The sequence below is a fragment of the Talpa occidentalis genome, unplaced genomic scaffold (genome assembly GCF_014898055.3).
Source record: "Talpa occidentalis isolate TD23 unplaced genomic scaffold, MPIMG_talOcc4v2.1 talOcc4.16, whole genome shotgun sequence".
NCBI classification, from domain to species: Eukaryota; Metazoa; Chordata; class Mammalia; order Eulipotyphla; family Talpidae; genus Talpa; species Talpa occidentalis.
The window spans coordinates 11690003-11709657 of record NW_023601653.1 but is presented as its reverse complement, the minus strand read 5'-3'; the positions used below and the strand labels follow the sequence as shown (position 1 = coordinate 11709657).

Here is a 19655-nt window from a genome sequence, read left to right as displayed (position 1 = left end):
CACACACACACACTCACACACTCAGCATCTCTGGCCACACTTCCCTCCATCACTTATGGCTATACTTTCTGAACTCTTCATTGTTTGGAAACTTTCCACCAGCCTGAAAACCGTGACTCACCTGAGGTCTGTGAAGGTGCCTGGCACATCTAATAGCAGTAAGTCGTGCAGAAGACAAAAGACCTTTACTTGGGATTTGTACTAAAACCCCTATCTGGGCCCCGCCTGTTTTCCTTCAGTACCTGGATTAGTTCCAATTCCAGAAGGAGCAGCCTGGACTTGCAGGCCGGTTTGTGGGAACGAAGTTTTCCCCGAAAATATTACAGAAATGCCCAGAGCAGCTTCCAGCCAAGTTGTTACTGAAACAGAGCAGAGCCCGGGAGCTCCCCGTGGGCATGATTCCTGTGACTCTGCGGCTTGGCACCTGCCCCCTGCCTGGCTAGTCAGACTTCCAGATACAGCAGCAGCCTCTACATCACACTGCCCGTGAGCTCCTGAGGGCCATTTGAAGTAGCCTAATTATGAGTCTATTTAGAGGCAGGGCAGAAGGGCGTAAAAACAAAGCTCTCTGCCTCTCTGATAACCACAAAAAACATGAACTGGGGATAAAAGAACCGGCGTTCACGTGGCGATGTCACACCAGGCACAGCACACCCCTAACTGACATTCAGTGACTACATTGAGTGTGTGCTGAGCTCGCACCCTGGCCAAGGTCTGGGAATACAGGCGCGAACAAAACTGACACAGTCTCTGCCTCTGAGAAGCTTCCAATCTAACTCGGGGAGGCAGACCAGAGACAAGTAACCCGGCACAGGGCCTCACAGGGACAAAAAGTACCATGAATACAGTACCAGGGCTCAGAGATCTGAAAAAGGAAAAAAAAAAAAATGAGGCTGCCTGTGGCAAGAAGGCAGAGGCAGCATGTGCAAAGGGCCAGAGGCAGGAGGGTGACCCATGGCTCCGGGGGAGGCAAGGAGGCTGGTACAGTTGGAGCAGAGTGAGGGCAGGTGGAAGGGGAAGGGAGATGGGGTACTAGCTCTTGGTGGATGCAGGAAATGAAGATACAGACCCAGTTACTACCTTAATTTTTTATTTCCATTTTCGTAAAAACTTGTTCTTGCAAAAAAAACAGAAAGAGAGAAGGTAATTAAGAAGGGGTTGGAAGTTTTACATTTGCTCCTTGGGAAGATGCTAAATTGCAGACTTACTGGTTCTATCACTGTGCGTCTTAAAAGCAGATGGCTTTCCATCCCGACAAGTACATTTAGCCTTGGCAGGAAAAATGGCAGCAAACTCAGTGCATGTTGGAAGAATTATTTTGTTTAATCAGAGCAAGAGAAAAATCTGCATAAGCATAATCGATTCTATTAATATGCCTGAGATAATTAGTGCTATGACTTCTTTTCTTTTACCAAAGCAACAAACAGACATAATGGGAATGAGAGTCCAACCATCTTAAATTTAGATGCTTTTCCAGTGACGATGGTGCTTTTCTTCCATCTATTTCATCTCTCTTTGCCCTGAAATTCCATAAATTTTTTATCTTCATAAATTTCTTGCCTTCATGTATATTTAATTTTCATCTGAACAATAAGAGGGTAGGAAGGGAATGTGTTCATCCCAGAAGGGGCAGCGAGGAATAAGTGCAAGGAAAGCATGGAAGGAAGCAAGGAATAAATGCACGGGACAAGCGTCTCAGAAAAGGATGGATCTGAGTCTGAAGCCTGGCCCTGCCTCCTGCTGGTCCTGCCTCCTGCTGGTCCTGTGGGTTGGGGCTGCTCGCTGATCTCTGAGCTGCTGCTTCCTTGGCTGAACACAGACAGTAACTGCGCAGATAGTCAAAGTCACAAAGGCTGGCAACTGTTGAGTGCTTTCTGTGTGCCAGGCTCTTTACATCCTTTATCTGAGCCCATTACACAGAGGTAGAAACTGAGGCCCAAAGAAAGGAGATGAGCTGCTCAGGACAACCTAAGAACTAAATGGTGAAAGCCAGGTTTTGAACCCCAGGGTCAGCCTCTGGACCCTGTGCTGTCGGCACCTGGCAGCCCACCAGAAGGCAGTGCGGTTAGGATCAACTTCATTTTGTAAGTGTTATCAGAGTCATAGAAAATGCTGCAGACAACCTGGGACTAGTGTGCCAGCACTAAAGCAACACCCTTTTGCACAATCTCACTGTGGGGTGGAAGAGAGATGGTACAGACTGGCAGGCAGGAAACTAAGGGCAGGACCATCCAGCTCTTACTCTGTTTCAATCCTCAAAGTTAAAGGAAAGAACCAGGGGCTACATGGAAGAGAAAAGAGTCTCCTGAACAAACAGAGAAATGCAGCAGGATGGCAAGTGGCTGGATGGTTTTATATCTACCAAGGTGAGCATAACTAAAGAAAGCTGGCTGTTAGCTTCGTGGCAAAAAGGGCAAATGTGATTTCTTGGCAAATGTCATTTCTGCATTTTGAATAAGGACAAAATGAGTTGCTTGTTAAACTCACTGATAATCAAAAATGGGGAGGAACATGAAATGTACTGGATCAACAGTCGGGATCCAAAATCAATGTAAACTTTGGCAGCATTAATAAAAGTATGGTATCCAGAACTGGGGAGGTGATGGTCTCCCTTCTACACCACACTGCAGCAGTATCAGACCTCACCTACAGTCAGTAGCATCATCAGTTCATGTCCTCACATGTGAGAAGAAAAAAACTTCTTTTTAGAACACAGTTGGAGGAAGAGGTTCAAGATGATAAAAAGACTAGAAAAGAGAATGGCTGAAAGAACTGACAATGATCTGCCTGGGGAAAGCAGAGGTCTTGAAAGCAGTGTGCCTGGTCTATATAACACCCAGCCCATTACTCAAATGATAAAACATTAGCCTTCAAGATTTGGGCTTCTGGGTTACTCACACTCACCCATTCAACCCACCCCCAGGCCATCTTTGCCAATAAACTCCTTCCAGACTCCACTGAAATATCACCTACTTAGTTGTTTCCCCAACTCCCTCAGACAGAGAAGGTTGTTCCAACCATCCCCTACACATTTCCAGCCCTCTGTCCAGGTCTGGAGAGGCCTCCTCTGGGGGCTTCATGATCTACCTGCCCCCACTAGACGTGGTTCTTCAAGGGCAGTGCCATGTCCTAAACACATTCACCTCTTGCCTGTGACACAAGAGAGGAACACAAGAAAGGCTGAGGGGTCAGGTGAAAAGAAGACAAAAGAAGAGATCCAGCTGTGTGAAGGCAGAATTGTTCAACCAAGGAAGAATTTTCCAGGAGACAGAACTGCCCAGTTGAGCGATTGGCTTAGGGGGTCCCACACAAGCTGCATTCCCTGGGATGCTGCGGGGGCTCTCCCAGGGCCCAGTTCAGGCGACCTCGGGCAGGCTTCTCATCCTGGCTCTTGAAATGTGTTCTCAATCTGGACGAGGGCAGAGATCCCGGGGAATGAGTGTTCCTTTTCCTCCTTCCTTGTATTACAGGGTCTCAGCAATTCTACCAGCTGAGTCTCTGCTAATGCATAATCTGGGACAGTCTTTTGTCAAGGAGAGAGTTAAAGGTTTTATTGTTAAACAATGTCTTATGGGCACAGTTTCAAGTATGCAAGCAGGTAAACAAACTCCGGAACTCTACTGTAGAGCACAGAGCCTACAGCTGACAATATCATGTGGCATGCTCACAATCTGCCAAGAGGACGTATCTCATGTTAAATGTCCACACGTGCACACACACACACACACAACAGTAATAATAACAAAGGGGGCAGGAGGAAACTTTGGAAGGTGATGGATAGTTTATGACCTTGGTAATGGTTTCATGGGTGTATTCTTATGCCCAAACTCAAGGAATTATATACATTAAATACACATAGCACTTATGTGTCAATCAGACCTCAGTGAAGCGGTTGTTTTCTTAAAAAGCCATCTTCCAGGGCCTCCCTGGTGGTGCAACAGGTTGAGCACCGCCCTGTGAAGCTGTCCGCAGCCTCTGCAGCGCGGGTTCAATTCCCGGCCAGCCAGGGAGATTCCCACATGGCACGGCAGACCTCTCCTATCTCACCCGCTGCTCCCTTCAGCAGTGTATTTCAGTCATTCTGCCTGTTCTGCTCCCTGCTCTGTCTCTGGTGAATTCTCTCAAACCCCACCCCCTGCCCCCCGACAACTCTGGCCTGTACCCCAGCTCTTGTATAAAAATAAATAAATCTTTTAAAAAGAAAAAAAAGCCATCTTCCACATAGAGTCATGAGAAGTTCACACACCCATCCACCAGCAACTGACCAAATGACATGCTATGCACCCAGCCCGATGCCAGGTCAGTCCACAGCTGTTGGTCCAACATCTAGGTGAAGGCAGGAGGACAAATGTCCCAGCACTCTTACCCGGTGTTCATTGATGAGAAGGTCCCGGGCAGCATTAAATATCAGGGTGTGGAGGTGCTTGGAATAAAACACCAAGGTGTAATCATAATCAAAGCCATAGATTTCAATGTCCGACAGGCTCATTTCATTATTTGAGAAAATAGCATCTGGATTCAACAAGTTGCTCATGATTGAAGGCACCAATTCTGGAAGTAAAGGGGAAAGAAATACATTATACCACACGATAAATAGGGGCTAAGATGACGGTTAAATAGAAAGAGGCAACCGAAGGGCAAGAGTGATTTGCTCTACCTTAAAAACATTATGCTGAGTGGAAGAAGCAGTCAGCAAAGGTGTGTGGCTCCACTCACAACAGGGGGTCCACAAAGACAGAGAGGAGAGGGGTGATGGCATAGGATGGGGGCTGGGGAGATGGGGAGCTGCTAATGGGTACAGAATTCCTCTTGGGGTCATGGAAATGTCTTAAGTTGATTATGGGGATGGTTGTACAGCTGTGGTAGACATTCTAAAACCACCAAATGGGAGACTTTAAGAGGGTGAATTGTATGGTATATAAATAATATCTTAAAACTGTTATTAAGAAAGACTTTGCTTCGACATCACAAAGCGAGCTGTTTTGTTTAAAAATAATACAAGCCAGCTCTAGATTTTAGAAGATAAACATACAGATAATTAAATGTAAAGAGAACACATGTCATCATCCAGAAAGAGAGCTGCTCACAGTTTATGTATTTGCTGCCAAGATTCTGTGTATATCTCTTACACAGCTGACCTCAAACACATATACATCTTTGTATGAAGCTCTCTAAATTTATTATTCTATAGTGATTGTATTCTCCCATCATTATAGACTTTCTGAGAATATAACTAAATCATTTCTTAGGTTTTGGTATATTGCTGTATGATAACAGTAACTCTGTTATTGTTTTTTTTTCCTCTTTTTTTTTTTTTTTTTTTTAGAGGCATGTTTTTCTTTATTTATTTGTTTGCTTGTTTGTTTTGTTTATACATGCACTGGGTACAGTCAGAAGCGCGGGAGGGTGAGAGAATTCACCAGAGCCAGAGCGGGGAGCAGAGCAGGCAGAAGGACCGAAGTACACTGCTGAGGGGAGCAGCGGGCGGCAGGAGAGGTCTGCACGCCATGTGGGACCCTCCTCCGGTGGCCGGGAAGCAGCCGGGGATCGAACCGGCGCTGCATAGGCCGCGGGCAGCTTCGCAACCCAGCACTCTACCGCTGCGCCACCGGGGAGGCCCTTTTTCCTCTTTTAAATAAAAAATAACACTGCAACCTACAAAGTTATCTGCAGCCACCACAGCAGAAGTTCAATCCCCAGCCAGGGAGGTACCCACATGGTGCAGCACGCCTCTCCTGACTCACCCACTGCTCCCCTTAGCAGTGTATTTCAGTCAATCTACCTGTTCTGTTCCTCACTCTGCCTCTGGTGAATCCTCTCACCCTCCCGCACCTCTGTACCCCAGTTCTTGTGTGCACAAATAAATAAATCTTTTAAAAAAAAGTATCATTAACCCCTAGGATAACATCAGAGTCCTTCGAATTCAATATTAGTTTGGAGTCTTAGTTTGGAATTGTAAGGATTATAATACCATAACTTTTTCCTTTCTTGGAGGTTTTCCAAAACTCATCCTACCTTATAAAATATCCATGAGTCAACTGGACCCTCTTAAAAATCAAGAACACCATGTTAGTAATTTTATGTTTCCAATATTTTGAAATATTTTGCCATTTTGTCATTTGGGGAATTATTTCATCATTACCCATCGATTATCCCTCCTATGATTTTTTAGGAAAGCTAAATAAAGAGCAGGAGAACAACAGATCACCTAAGATGGTGCAATAGTGAAATAACGCATCAATGTAACATCATCCTCCTGTTTTTGTATTGCACTGCCCAAAGTATTACATCATTTTCAAGAAGGTATGAAAAGAAGTCTGAAGATGGGCTCTTTGTGGTCCTCTGCTTTCGCTTTCATGGACTATAGTTGAGCATTCATATTTATTCATTTTCCACCTATTATGGCAAAAGAATAAAACCAGCACATGAAGACATTTCACAAGTGCCAGGTGAGTCAGAAGATGAATGCAGACAGGCAGATCACAGCTCTCCGGAGTCTAAGGATGACAGAGAAGTCAATCACAAAGTGAAACCCCAGATAACGTGCTTTCAGTAACCATATTCTAGGTGAAATGGAGGATCCAAAAAAAAAAAAAGAAAGAAAGAAATTGAGGATCGAAAACTGAATAATATAGTTCTAAAGACAAAAAGGACAGATGCGATTCTCCTCGGCTTAGTCTGTTCACAGGGAGTCTTCAACTAGGAAGAACCTCACTGAGGAGTTATTTTGTGACAAGAACACAGGCTGCCCTATTTTGCTATAAGGATTTCTATGTGACAGTATTCTTCCACCATCTATGATGTTTATGCACCAAAACCGCTGTGAAACGTCACACAAGTAGACAAATGCTGCAGACAGGGGACTTTCTGGAGACAGGCACAAAACAACCAACACAGGCACACAAAAATCGAGCTGACCACATTCTGCTACCAAAACCATGATGTTGTATTTTAACTACTTTTTATATCATCAAGGACAACCTCCTGGCTTTGCTATAATAACTAATATTCTCCAAGCACTTGCCATGTCCTGCATGTCACCATGAACTCTTTACACTACCATGCAATCCTTACAACAACCTTATGAAGTCTTGTCCCATTTTATATACGAGTTCACCTGAGGCACAATGACAGAATTTGCTGAAGGTCACGCAGTCACTACTGGACAGAGCTCGGAATTGAACCCAGAAGCCTGACTCCAGAATCTTACACTCAACTCCCTTCCCCAAGATTATGGGTCTCAACAAGGATTTAAGGAAGATGCATTTTTTTTAAGATTTATTTATTTAATCATACAAGAGCTGGGGTACAGGCCAGAGGTGCGGGAGGGTGAGAGGATTCACCAAAGAAGAGTGGGGAGCAGAACCAGGCAGATCTACTGAAATACACTGCTGAGGGGAGCAGCGGGCAAGACAGGAGAGGTCTGCTGCACCATGTGGGTTGCTCCCTGGCCAGGGATCGAACTGGTGCTGCAGTGACTGCCAATAGCTGGATAGCTCTGTCTTTAACCCCTATGCCAGCAGGAAGGCCCCACTTCTTTTTGAGTAGCAATGGCCCATGTTATCCACTTCCATTTTAATGGGCCTCCTGAAATATTCAAAAGATGACACTGCTCTTGCAGGTAACAGCTTCAATCAGGGGATGGTGCCAGCGACAATGACATCTTCTGAGCTTGTAACTTGGAACCCTTTGAGACCCTAACGGAGCTGGAGAAGCCTCTCCCCAGAAAAACACATATGCAAATTTTGCCAAAACTTTCAGAAACCTGACCCCTGAAGCCTACTCCTGGTCCCACATAAGAGGCCACACCACCTGAGAGCCAGCCCTGACGCCCTCGCACAGACCCTCCAGGCCAACAAGGCCAGCACCTGGGATGCAGGGACACTTGTCTCCCCCACTGACGCCTGAAAGTGGCCGAGTCCACTGAACCTCTAAACAGTCGAGACCCACCATTCATTCCTTTACTTCAAAAGTTTCTTTTGTCAAAATGAATGAGACAAAAACTCAGGTTCGCTGTTTTGTTTTGTTCCTTTTGTAAACAAGACCGAATCCAGGTCAGGGAAAGGTGACTGTCCACAAGAACCGTGCTGAGCGGGGAGGCCACGCAGGGCCGGCCAGCTCCTCTGTGCTCCTCACCCTGGACCTGCTATTTTCTGAACATGACCGCACTGTCCGTGTGGAGGAAGTGAAGTGGGATCACTGACAAAAGCCAAAAGCTCCACTTTCCCAGATGACCTTTCCAAGGGAAGTCCTAAGGGTCTGTTTCAATCAGTTTATATTTAGACACACTGCCGGCTCTAAAGCCTCCCCACTACCTGAGAAGCAGCCGAGAAGCCCTCCAGGAAACACCAGCAAGATGGAAACTCACTGCTGGTCAGCGCATCTCCGGGATCCCTGGGAGCACCGTCTGGGCTGTGCTCACAACGGGAGCACCATCCCAGGCAGCTCGGGCTGTTTTAATTTGCCAGCCCTCGATATAAATGCAAGCAATGTCAGAAAATTAAAAGGGATTTCAGCACATTCCAGGCAACATCTCAGAAAGGGTGCTAAGAACAAGCATGAATAATTGCAAGACAAGAGAAGGCCCAGCACTATGGAGAGAAGGTGCCTGTCTACACTGAGACTGAAGCATGAACTGCGGGCTCTGCACAAGCCACTATGTGCAGAGCAGACATAGGAGGGGGAACCAGTTTAGAAAGTAAGTTCCTTTCAGATCTAGTGGATGATGACAGCAAGTCTACACGATCTGCACAGACATGGAGACTGCTCTGGGTCTGAGGGGGCAGGCCCAGGGCTAGGGTGGCTGGACCAGCCCCATGGGGCACTGGGAACCATGTGGAACAACCCATGGGAAAAAAATCTGTAAGCTTTCTGGGGTTTGCAGAAGGAGCTGTTTCTTTCAATTGTGGCAGAATATGCATAACATAAAATTGATCATCTTAACCATTTTTAAGTTGGGTCAAGATCATTCACAGTACTGGGCAGCCACCCCTGCCAGCCATCTCCGTGACCCTTCCTCCTGCCAAACTAACACTCATCCCCTGAAGTGGTAACTCCCCATCCCCCTGAGCCCCCAGCCCCTGGCAACCATCATTCAACTTCCCACCCCTGTGAACTTGGCGCCTCTGGGTTCTGCACCTAAAGGGAATCACACAGTATCTCATTATCCCATTTAGCATAATGTCCTCAAAATGTCATCATGTTACAGCATGTGTCAGAATTCCCTTCCTTCCTTCTTAAAGCTGAATGATGTCCCATTGCATGTGTCTGCCACGTTCTGTTTATCATTCAGCCTCTGGACCCACACACGGGCTGCCTCCACCTCTGGCCTTCTGTGCAAGGTGCTGCCAAGAGCACAGGGTGCAATGTCTCCTCCAGGCCCTGCCCGCACTGCCTTAAGGCAGAGACCCTGAAGCAGAACTGCTGCATCGTAGGGTAACCTGCTTATTAATTTCTGGTTATATCCACTGTACCATTTTTTTCTTCTTTTTTAAGAGCACCAGAGAAGAAGTCCTTTCTTACCAAATTTTTATACTTCGTTCCTGACGAGACTATGAATGAAGTCAGAACTCAGAGAAGCAGGCATTTTCCACCTATTCCAGGAAACATTTTAAAAAGTGTGAGATCTCAGTTTGGGAAGTCGGGTTTTTGCCAAGTACTTCATCCCTTGAATGATCAGAAGTGCTCAACAGCTCTCCTTTGCTACAGGCCTCAAGTCTAACAGAGCAGTGTGTGGGGACAGAGCCAACCAGAAATCCATGGCCCAAGTGGAATCTAGGGCTGTGCCCCATGTCCTCAGAAAGGCAACTTGACTTTCCCTCAGCCCTTGGGTGCACGGCATGGGAAAGCTCTAAAAGGCCAAATGCATCTACCAGATATCATACCTGCCCTCAGCACTATCCCAGGCACTAGTCAGATAGAACAGGAGGCTGTGAGGGGTGAGTCTGGTAACTGAGGTCCTAAAAGCAGCCTGTGGTGAGAAACAGTGTGAGCACCAGTCACCTGTGCCATCTGTCCCGTGCCCACCCACCTGCAGTGTGTCTCTCCCTCCAGGCACATGGGGAGGAGCAGGACCCTCCCTCCACCCCCACTCCCCACTCTGGCTAACACACTGTGGGCAGAAGTGACATGGTCACTTCTAGATCAGAGCACATACCCTTCCCTGCTATCGCGGTGCAGGAAAACCAAAATGACTCCATCTTGTATGAAGGTCATCCGAGGCCTGAGACTGGTAACTGCCCTACCCTGGGAAGGTAGCCGATTTCCCCAGTTTCTTTTATATGCAGTAACCTAGACTCATGCTCCATACAGACATCTATTAACAAAGACACACGTGACATGCACCCCAGACATCTGGCATCATTAGTCCTACAAGATGACCCCTGTCAGGGTGGTGGTGTGGACTCTGCCGCCAGGTAAGTTGCCTTTAATAAGCTTCATTGTGGTTAATGGACATGCCTGCTTGCTTCTTTGGGCTCAAAGTGCCTTCTCCATTTGCAGAAGTTTATTCATTCCCACAGTGCACTCATGGAAACACGGGTGATGGAGACACCACATGGAAGCAGCCTGGAAGCTAGGTCACCCCATGGAGGCAGCTGCCCTGGAGAGCTGCCTGAGGGCCCAGCCAACTTTGCAGCAGTGAGAGAGAAACTTTGGGTATAGCTATCTGCAGCACGTCATGACTCTGTTGTCACAGCAGCAGAACTAGCCTAACTGATGTCCCTTCCATCCCTCCAGAATGCTGGACTTCCGTGGGAAACTGCTCCTCCCCAACATTCAGGCCTAACGATTTTGTGAGGGTCCATTCCTGACTCTGGGTGGAGTACATGTGACCCAGGACACCTGGATTTCCTCACCAACACTGATTATTAGCCAATCATCATCATACTTTGCTGCAGCCAAAGTGAATGAATAAGTCTGAATGGAGAAATGTTTGAATTTGCAAGGGAATTTCAAGGAAAAGGCACTCTATTCTAAACATGGACCTTAAAAGCAGCTATGTGTCTGGAGATGAGCAAGGTCACTACCAGGAACATGAAGGGGAGGCCATGAGAAAGGTAAGCAGATCAAAGACAGAGAAGGCACCCAGTGAGACCCTCGGAACTTGGATGGAGCCAGGTGTGAAGCTGGTCCTACTTTTGGATTTTTCAATTAATCAAGCCCATAAAATTTCTTTTGGGGGGGGACTTAAATTAAATCTGTTTGAGTTGGGTTTTCTATTGCTTACAGGTAAAAGAGTCCTACCTAATGTTCACTTCAAAGACATTCAGTGACTCAAAGTCCTCACTGCCTACAAATTTTAACTTTTTAAACTGGCATCAAAGACAGTCCCTATTTACAATTCAATCCATCTTTCCCATCTCAAATTCTCCTTCATTTGCCCTATTTTCAACAAAATGTGTGATCTTCTACTCTGTGTTCTCCAGAGTACACTGTAATTGAGGACCAACTTGAATTAAATTTGCCTAGAATATTCTGTCTCTTTAATAAACAGTGGTTAGCTACAAGTGCAGAGGACAACTAGGACTTCCCTTACACTTAGCTGTAAAACAAATACCATGTGAATCAAAGAGTTAATTTTTTTAACTCAAAAAAATTTTAATATGAAAAAGGCAGGAAAAACATAAAAGATTGCTATTTATTTCTTCTATGAATAGATCATAATAACTTCCCAAATGTAAAAACAACAGAATAAATCACAAAGGGAAAATGACGGCTTTAGAGCATAAAATTTTTAAACATGTGTATCCAAAAATATCAAAAACAAAATTTGGGAGAACAGGTATGTTAAACAAAAAAATTATAAGACAAACAGTCAAGGATTGTTATCTTTAATATTAAAAACCCCACACAAATCCTAATGAAAACAGGACTCCAATAAGTAAATAGATAAAGGTTATAACCCACAAGAAAGGAAATTAAATGGCTAATAAATGTAAATAAATAATAAATTCAACCATCCTAATTCTTAAAAAAATATATAAACAGGGCCTCCCCTGGTGGCGCAGAGGTTGAACACTGGGCTGCGAAGCTGCCCGCAGCCTCTGCAGCGCTGGTTCGATCCCCAGCCACCGAAGGAGGGTCCCACACGGCGCGCAGACCTCTCCTGCCGCCCGCTGCTCCCCTCAGCAGTGCACTTCGGTCCTTCTGCCTGCTCTGCTCCCCGCTCTGGCTCTGGTGAATTCTCTCACCCTCCCGCGCTTCTGACTGTACCCAGTGCTTGCATAAATAAATAAATAAATCTTAAAAAAAAAAAAAAAAAATATATATAAACAATTAGACAGTTAACAACAGCTCTGCATGAAAGGTGGAATTACAAATGGTTTTACTGTCTTTATTTCATTTATATTTTATTCTATAATAAGTGGTGCTTCTTGGCTAAGAAATAAAAGTAAAGTGTCATGTTCCTCCTATAAGACTGCAGTGGCATTTTTGTGGCTATTTCTTCCTTGAGGTCTTTCTGCTCTTGTTTTTTGTTTTTGTTTTCCTTTATTGAAGTAACATTGGTTTACACTGTGTGTGATTGAGGGAAACAGGACAAATGTCTCTGGTTTTGTTTATAGTGGCAGAACACAGCTGGGGGTGATGCTGGGATTGAATTGTAAATAGGGACTATCTTTGATGCTGGGACCTGGCAGCCTCCCTCCTTACTTTTCAAAAATATTAATCAGTAGAAGTTTTCTGAAAAGCAGCTTGGCAATGTGTCCCAAAAGCCTTTTTAAAATATTTCTACCCCCTGACCTAGTAGTTCTCCTTCTAGGAAACTATGCTAAGGAAATATTCAGAGATGTTTGTTGATCAAGATCTACATACAAAGTGCTGGCTGCAGCAGTGTTAATGAAGCAGATCCTGGGGAAACAGGCTCCATCTGGAGGCCCAAATGTACATCTCAGAGTCCGAACTCCAGAACCAAAATGTGCTAACAGGAGGTGATCTAAGAGAAATGTCGAAATGCGCTGGAAAATCCTTGAAGTTCAATTTCTTGGCAACGCGAACCACAATTCTGAAGACATTAAGATGACAGTTTTCTTTGTTTAATTGGGATTTTTCTTTTGGGTATAAGCCATAGATCTCCAGCTGTTTGCCTGATTAAAAAGAATATACAGATTGGGCCTCCCCGGTGGCGCAGCAGTTGAGCACTGGGATGCAAAGCTGCCCGCAGCCCCTGCAGCGCCCTTTCGATCCCCGGCTGCTCCCCAGCCACTGCAGGAGGGTCCCACATGGCGCAGACCTCTCCTGCCGCCCGCTGCTCCCCTCAGCAGTGTACTTCGGTCCTTCTGCCTGCTCTGCTCCCTGCTCTGGCTCTGGTGAATTCTCTCACCCTCCCGCACTTCTGACTGTACCCAGTGCTTGTATAAATAAATCTTAAAAAAAAAAAAAAAAAAATATATATATATATATATATATATATATATAGTAGGGTAAAGAAAATGTCAGGCTTTTCTGCCCTTCCGCCATCAGATTGATGATGGATCCTTGTCCTGAATGCATGCCTGATGGCGGGCACCTGGAATAGGGTGTGGGCATAGGTAGATGGGATTCAGCTGAGCTAAGACTGTGCCAGCAGCAGCAGCAGCAGCACCAGTAGCAGCAGTAGAAGCCGAAGCAAAAGCCGAAAGAGAAGCCGAGAAGCAGCAGAACGAACGCTAGAGAGCCCAGATAGAGTGAAGACTTGCTGGGGGCTGGGAGGCCTGCCAGCCTCCCAGCCCCCCAGCCAGCACCCCTGCCTGCCATATGCCTGGTGAACCCCAAATAAAAAACCTGCAAAACTACTGAGGACTCTGACTCCTCCTTTACCCGGTCTGCATGGGATCAGAAAACCTGCCCTGTGGTCCAGTCCTGCCTTTACATATATATATACAGATCCAAAGTCTCTGGAGAAGAAAAGGAAAGGAAAAGAAAGAAAAGGGAGAAACAACTTTTTTCCCCTAGAGAATTTTTAAGGTTACAAAAACAGAGAGAAAGCCTGCATTTCCCCCTCTCCCACCCTCAATCGGTGAATCTTCCCAGCACTCAATGGACCAAGTCATCCTAGTGGCTAGTACTCGCCAGCGCTGGCTGAGTCAGGCAGGATCTGCCCAAGGACCTCACTAAATGTAAAGCACCAGTGATGATCCCCACTATAGAAAGGAGCAAAGTGAGGATGAACAGAGATAAACAGTTCAAGGTCACATTTCTTTGTCGGTAACATAATCCTATGTTCCAAAACCAACAAAAGTTAGAAAAGGTTAGAATTGGTGTTTTCCCTAATTTGACCCCGTCTCAACTTGATCATCATATAACTCAAGAGTATTCACCAATATTCAAAATACTGTATGGATGGCTTCATATTTATTTAACATGATTTCAAATTATCTTTGAAAAGTTCACATGAAGACTGAAAACTAGGTGTGGACATTCCTTTTAAAAGTACTCATTTAGATTAAAAAATATGGGGGGAGGGTACAGGCACTTTCTGTGTCTAAGGTGAAGCAGTATTTACATTTCCTCACTATCTCCAAAGCAAACTAGCTTTAAACCTTTAAACTTTTTATCTGTAGCTACCTAGTGAAAAAGGACAAGAAAGACAAATCCCCTCCCAATGATTTTCTCTTAGCAAATGGTACCATGTTACAACTTCCTTCCATCAAGCAAGGCTGGGGAAGGTCAGATGGCCCCTCAGTTCTGCTACTGTTGCTTGTCTGAATGTGAATTTGTCCTAATGCAACTGACAGGAAACAATTCGACCATAATGAAAACCTTTATGTTTACAATATATCAAAAACATGGTTGTATCCATTTAAAACACTTTCTGCTATAATATATCAAAAATATGGTTGTATCCATTTAAAACACTGTCTCTTAGAAATTGGGCACAATTAAAGAAGCAGAATGGTGAAGAAATTAAAATACAGACAATGCACAAGCTGCTACTATTAAGCCTTAGAGAGTTAAATACAAGTTTTTCCCACTCTCTCCAGTTTCTCCATTAACCATTCAGCTTTAAACCACTTCTACTTCTGCAATAGTCCAGTAACAGATGCCAAGGTGAATCACAGGGTCTAAGGTATCCTTTTCACAATGAAGGTGCACATCTGTGGGGTAACCTGCCCAGCACACCCCAACCCTTAGATAAGAAATGTTGCCTCCCCACCTCTAAACACACAAATTCTGTACCAGGCCCTGGTCCTCCAGTACAGCTGTTGGCCCAGGTGAGAACACCTGACTCACTGGGCCACTCCTAGCATCCCACCTCCTGGGCAGGTGGCCCATCTCCAGCCAGTAAAACAAGAGTCTTTCCTTATTTGTTTTATTTTATGGCTTTATGCAGTTTGATGAGGTCTGATATGTGGATAGCGTGGAAGCATTAACCCAATAAAGATAATGAGTCTTTCTAACATCCCAAACATTTCTTCACACCCATTTGGGTCCCAGCCACCCTCTCTCCTCCACCCCTGCCTATCCCTGAGCAACTACTCATCTTCTTATGGCCATATATGTTTGCATTTTCTATAATTTGCATTTCTATAATTTGCATTCTACAGTTTGCATTTTCTATACTTTGTATTTTCTATAATTTCTACATAAATGGGATCACACAGCAGTAATATGTTGGTAAATTGGTTTTCCCACTTCCTAAACTCTGAGGAATTTTTCTAATGAGCACTGACTGCACACCTACTATGTGCAGGCACTGCAGGGTGGCACACAGGGATTATAAATACTTAAGCACAGGCCCTACAGTGAGCTACACCACAGGCCAAGAAATGCCACCCTCATGTGTAAATTAAGAAGAACTAGACTCAGGGCTAGGTGTGCCCCACAGAGGAGGTGACAATTCTAAAGGCATTTATTGCATCAAAAAAGAAGCTTTCATTATTCACATAAATTTATATATTTTGCATCATCTCCAGAGAAAAACAATCCATGACAAACAGAATTACTCATTTGTATAATTAACCATGCATATGACATTTATACTCCCACCGACAGTTAAAATTATATCTCTTATTACTCTGTAAGTAATATCTGTGATTCTGACTGTTCCTTAGAAATCCATCATGCTTCCAAAAGTTCCAAAAATAAAACTACATGCAACCACAATTGAAATAAAATTATATATAGGAATGATCTAATGACAACCTATAAGTCCTTTAATAAAAAGCACTCAAAAAAAGAACATTTGCTTCAAGGGAGAAACTTCTTAGAAAAAGAGAATTTACTCACATCAAAAGATCAAATACTAGGCAAACTATCAAGACTTTTTCATTCAGGAAGAAAGGAAACAGAAAAGGAATAAACAGTAATGCCTTTCTATGTTGTGTGCAGGGCGTTTCTCGGTCATTAATTCAGCTAATGTCACCAGGACTCCAGGAGGTAAATACTGCTATACCCAAATTTTCAGATAAAAAATAAGGATAGGAAGTTAACTGGTCCAAGGTTGCACGGTTAGCAGACAACAAAATATAGATTGAGTGTCTGGCACAGTACTTGGCACACAGTAGGCACTTCATAAATGTTCGTCCCTTCTTTTCTCTACTCATCCGCTCAGCTAGTATTTTTCCTACATTAGTAAGTTATCACCATGTTTGGAAAAAAACACTCCCCAGCTCTTTCAGGGAATCCTTGAGATCAGAATTATTTTTACAATACTAAAATGTGGTGGGCAGAATAATGGCTCTGGAAGCTGTGACTATGTTCCCTGACATGGCAAGGGAACTAAAGCTGTCTATGAGCTGACTTTAAAATAAAGAGATTATCCTACATCATCCAGGTAACCCAGTGTCACCAAGAGAGCTCTTAAATGCGGAAAAGGAAGGCAGAAGACACTGTGTCAGCTTCACGTGATGTGAGAAAGACCCACAGGCCATTGCTGGCTTGGAAAATGGAAAAGGACATACGCCATAGAATGTGAGAAGCTTCTAGAAACTGATAAACACAAGGGAATGTGCCGCAGACCAGCACAGCAGTAGACGGGGGAGGTGCAGCAGGAATGATCTTTCCTAGGGCCTCCAGAAGAGAATGCAGTCCTGCCAACATCTGGCTTTGGCCCCATCCAACACACTTCAAACTGCCAACCTCCAGAACAATAAGACAATAAAACTGTGTTGTTTCAAATGACTGGATCTGCAGCAAATTGTCACAAGAATGGTGGGAATTTAAAAGCGAGATCATTTGCCTTTTTCACTCTTGTTCTCTCACCAGTGTACAGTGAGCCTTCTGAGGGCTACCCGACGTGTGATACTGCAACAGGCTGGGGCAGAATCAGATCCGAGAACCCAACTGTCATCTGGAAATTTGCAAGTTTGTAAAACCAAGACATTCATCTAAAGTTCTTTAATATTGGAAAACAGTCACTTTTCATAAAAAGTATGGCTCTTTGTGTTAACGGTTAACAGGTTTACTGTTTTTCTCTTATATGAATCAATAGAAATATGCTTTAAAAATCTCTCAGCTTTCATTTCTAACAGAGTCATTCAGTATAACTGGCATATAAGCAAGGTCTCTTGAGATCTTCAGTAATTTGAAATGTGTAAGAGTTCTCTGGGAACACAAGTTTGGAAACCGCTGCTCCAGCTGTGGCCGCCTGGCTTACTATGACAGCTGAAGTAACCAGCACAAAAAACACTTGTGAAATAAATGGGCACTGGCACCACATTTTGACATTAATGGTGCTTCTCAGGTAGATGATCCTGCTCCAAATTGCAAAAGCAACATTCCTACCTGCTCGGAGAGGGACATTTCTAAACACAAATTAAAACTTTATTTGGGGTCATCGGTCAGTATCTTACCCATTCACTTACAAAGTAGCTCCTCAAGGCCTTTAAAAACGATGACTTTCTCAAAGAACCCACCCACCGAAGAACAAATAGTTCCTCTAAACCCCAGCCAGCCAGTCGGGAGCCTCTGATTCTCTGGGGTCCCTCAACTACATAAAGGCAGGATCTAAGTTGAACAAGTACAAATAAGAACACGCTTCCCATCAACCTGCTAGTGCATTTTGTTAACCTTTTGGAAAATTACAAATTTTTTGAAGCTTTTTCCCCCCTTCCTCTAAGACCTATCTTGTCAATGTAGCCGTGGCAAAGAACAGACTCTGCCTGCGTCCCAAGGGAAGTAGGTGCTTTTTCCACCTGAACCAGCCAGGCCCCAAATGGCTCACTTTCAGCAAGACAGCAGCAAACCGCGTGAGGGCAAAGGCGAGCTTCCAAACCATGCAGCGGGAGGGGGGCAGTGAGGATGCCTGCTCGCCACCTTCGCACTGAAGCAGCAATCATATGGGAGGAGAGTCAGAACGACTCCCGGTGACTCAGGCCATCCAAAATAAAACTGGCAGCCTTGCGATCATATGGCAAACTCCAGCAGATGCCAGAAAGGCCATAACGGGGCTCTGGAAAGAGGGATTCCTTCTTCCAGCAGAACACTGGCCTCTGAACTCCAGGGCTCTTCCACTGAGTCTATGGCTCTCTCCTATTTCAGGGATTTCCTTCCTACCTGAGCATGTGAAAATTGCTATGTGGCATCTTTCTCTCTTTAACCTTTTTGCTACTTTGTCCTGTGGCCACAGGGTCATCAGTAGCAGACACCAGCAGGAAGGACCCCTTGAAAGAATGTATCATGCTACTTTTTAAGACCTATGGAAAGAAAGAAAACAAAGACCCTCATCCCCAACCACACAGTTTAGGGAGTAAGCCCCTTGAGCCCTCGCCCGTGTTAAGCCTCCGCCTTTACAGGAGGGGACCACTACTCCAGTTTTTAGACTGTCACCACATGCATGTATGTCCCATCAAATTACCTACAGTCTTTTTCGTGTGTTCTCAAAACCATATGTCTGCAAATTGCTTTTCTTACCCAATATTATGTTTTTAAGGGTCATCATGTTGATATAGATGCGTAATTTTTTTAATATTTTATTTTATATGATTCTTACATCATTTTTTAATTTTGCACAATGTATGCATTTTCATTTTGGTTATATTCCCCATACAATTGCACCCCCCCTTATTTTGGCTCTAATCCTTCCTCTCCCCACCTCTGCCCCCCCCCCCACCAGTGTGTCTCTGGTTTATAGTTGCTTGTTGATTTTGACTTTTACTTTGTATTAATTAGTCTTTTTCCTCGTCCCTTATTTAGGTTTTCTAAATTCCTGCTATGAGTGAGACCATCTGTATTTTTCTTTTTCTTTCTGACTTATTTCACTGAGCATGATCCCTTCTAGCTAAACACATGCAGTTTGCAGCAACATGGATGGAGCTAGATGCGTAATTCTTATTCAGGCGTCAACATACACTTTCTGTAAAAGCCTCTTGGGATATATTTTGAGGTGTGCAGGCCACAGAGTCTCTGTTGCTACTTGACTCTGATATCGTAGCACAAAAAGATCCCCCCACCCTATGGGAATGAATGAGTGTGGCTGTGTTCCATAAAACAATATACAGGCTCAGACAGCAGGCGAGATGTGGCTTGAACTATAGCGTGCAGTTCTTCCAACAGTGAACATTTATTTCCTCTTGGAGCCACTTTAGTATTTGCCTGATAGTAACACTTGCTGGTTTTCTTTACTGTTATTAACCTTTGCCCAAGATCTCTCGCCCCTTTCTGTTAGCTTCAACGCATCCTTCAACATCTTCATTTGGGGGTGTAGCTCTCATCAATAACAGCCAACTAGATATTTG

At 44.4% G+C, this 19655-nt stretch overlaps 1 protein-coding gene across 1 annotated transcript in view; it reads right to left on the bottom strand.

Moving 5' to 3' along the window:
• Positions 1-19655, bottom strand: part of NT5DC3 (5'-nucleotidase domain containing 3) — a 48569-nt gene that overhangs the window by 20886 nt on the left and 8028 nt on the right. Inside the window, 1 exon segment of the mRNA XM_037513756.2 lies at positions 4367-4551. Within this exon segment, the coding sequence (XP_037369653.2) occupies positions 4367-4551 (185 nt within the window).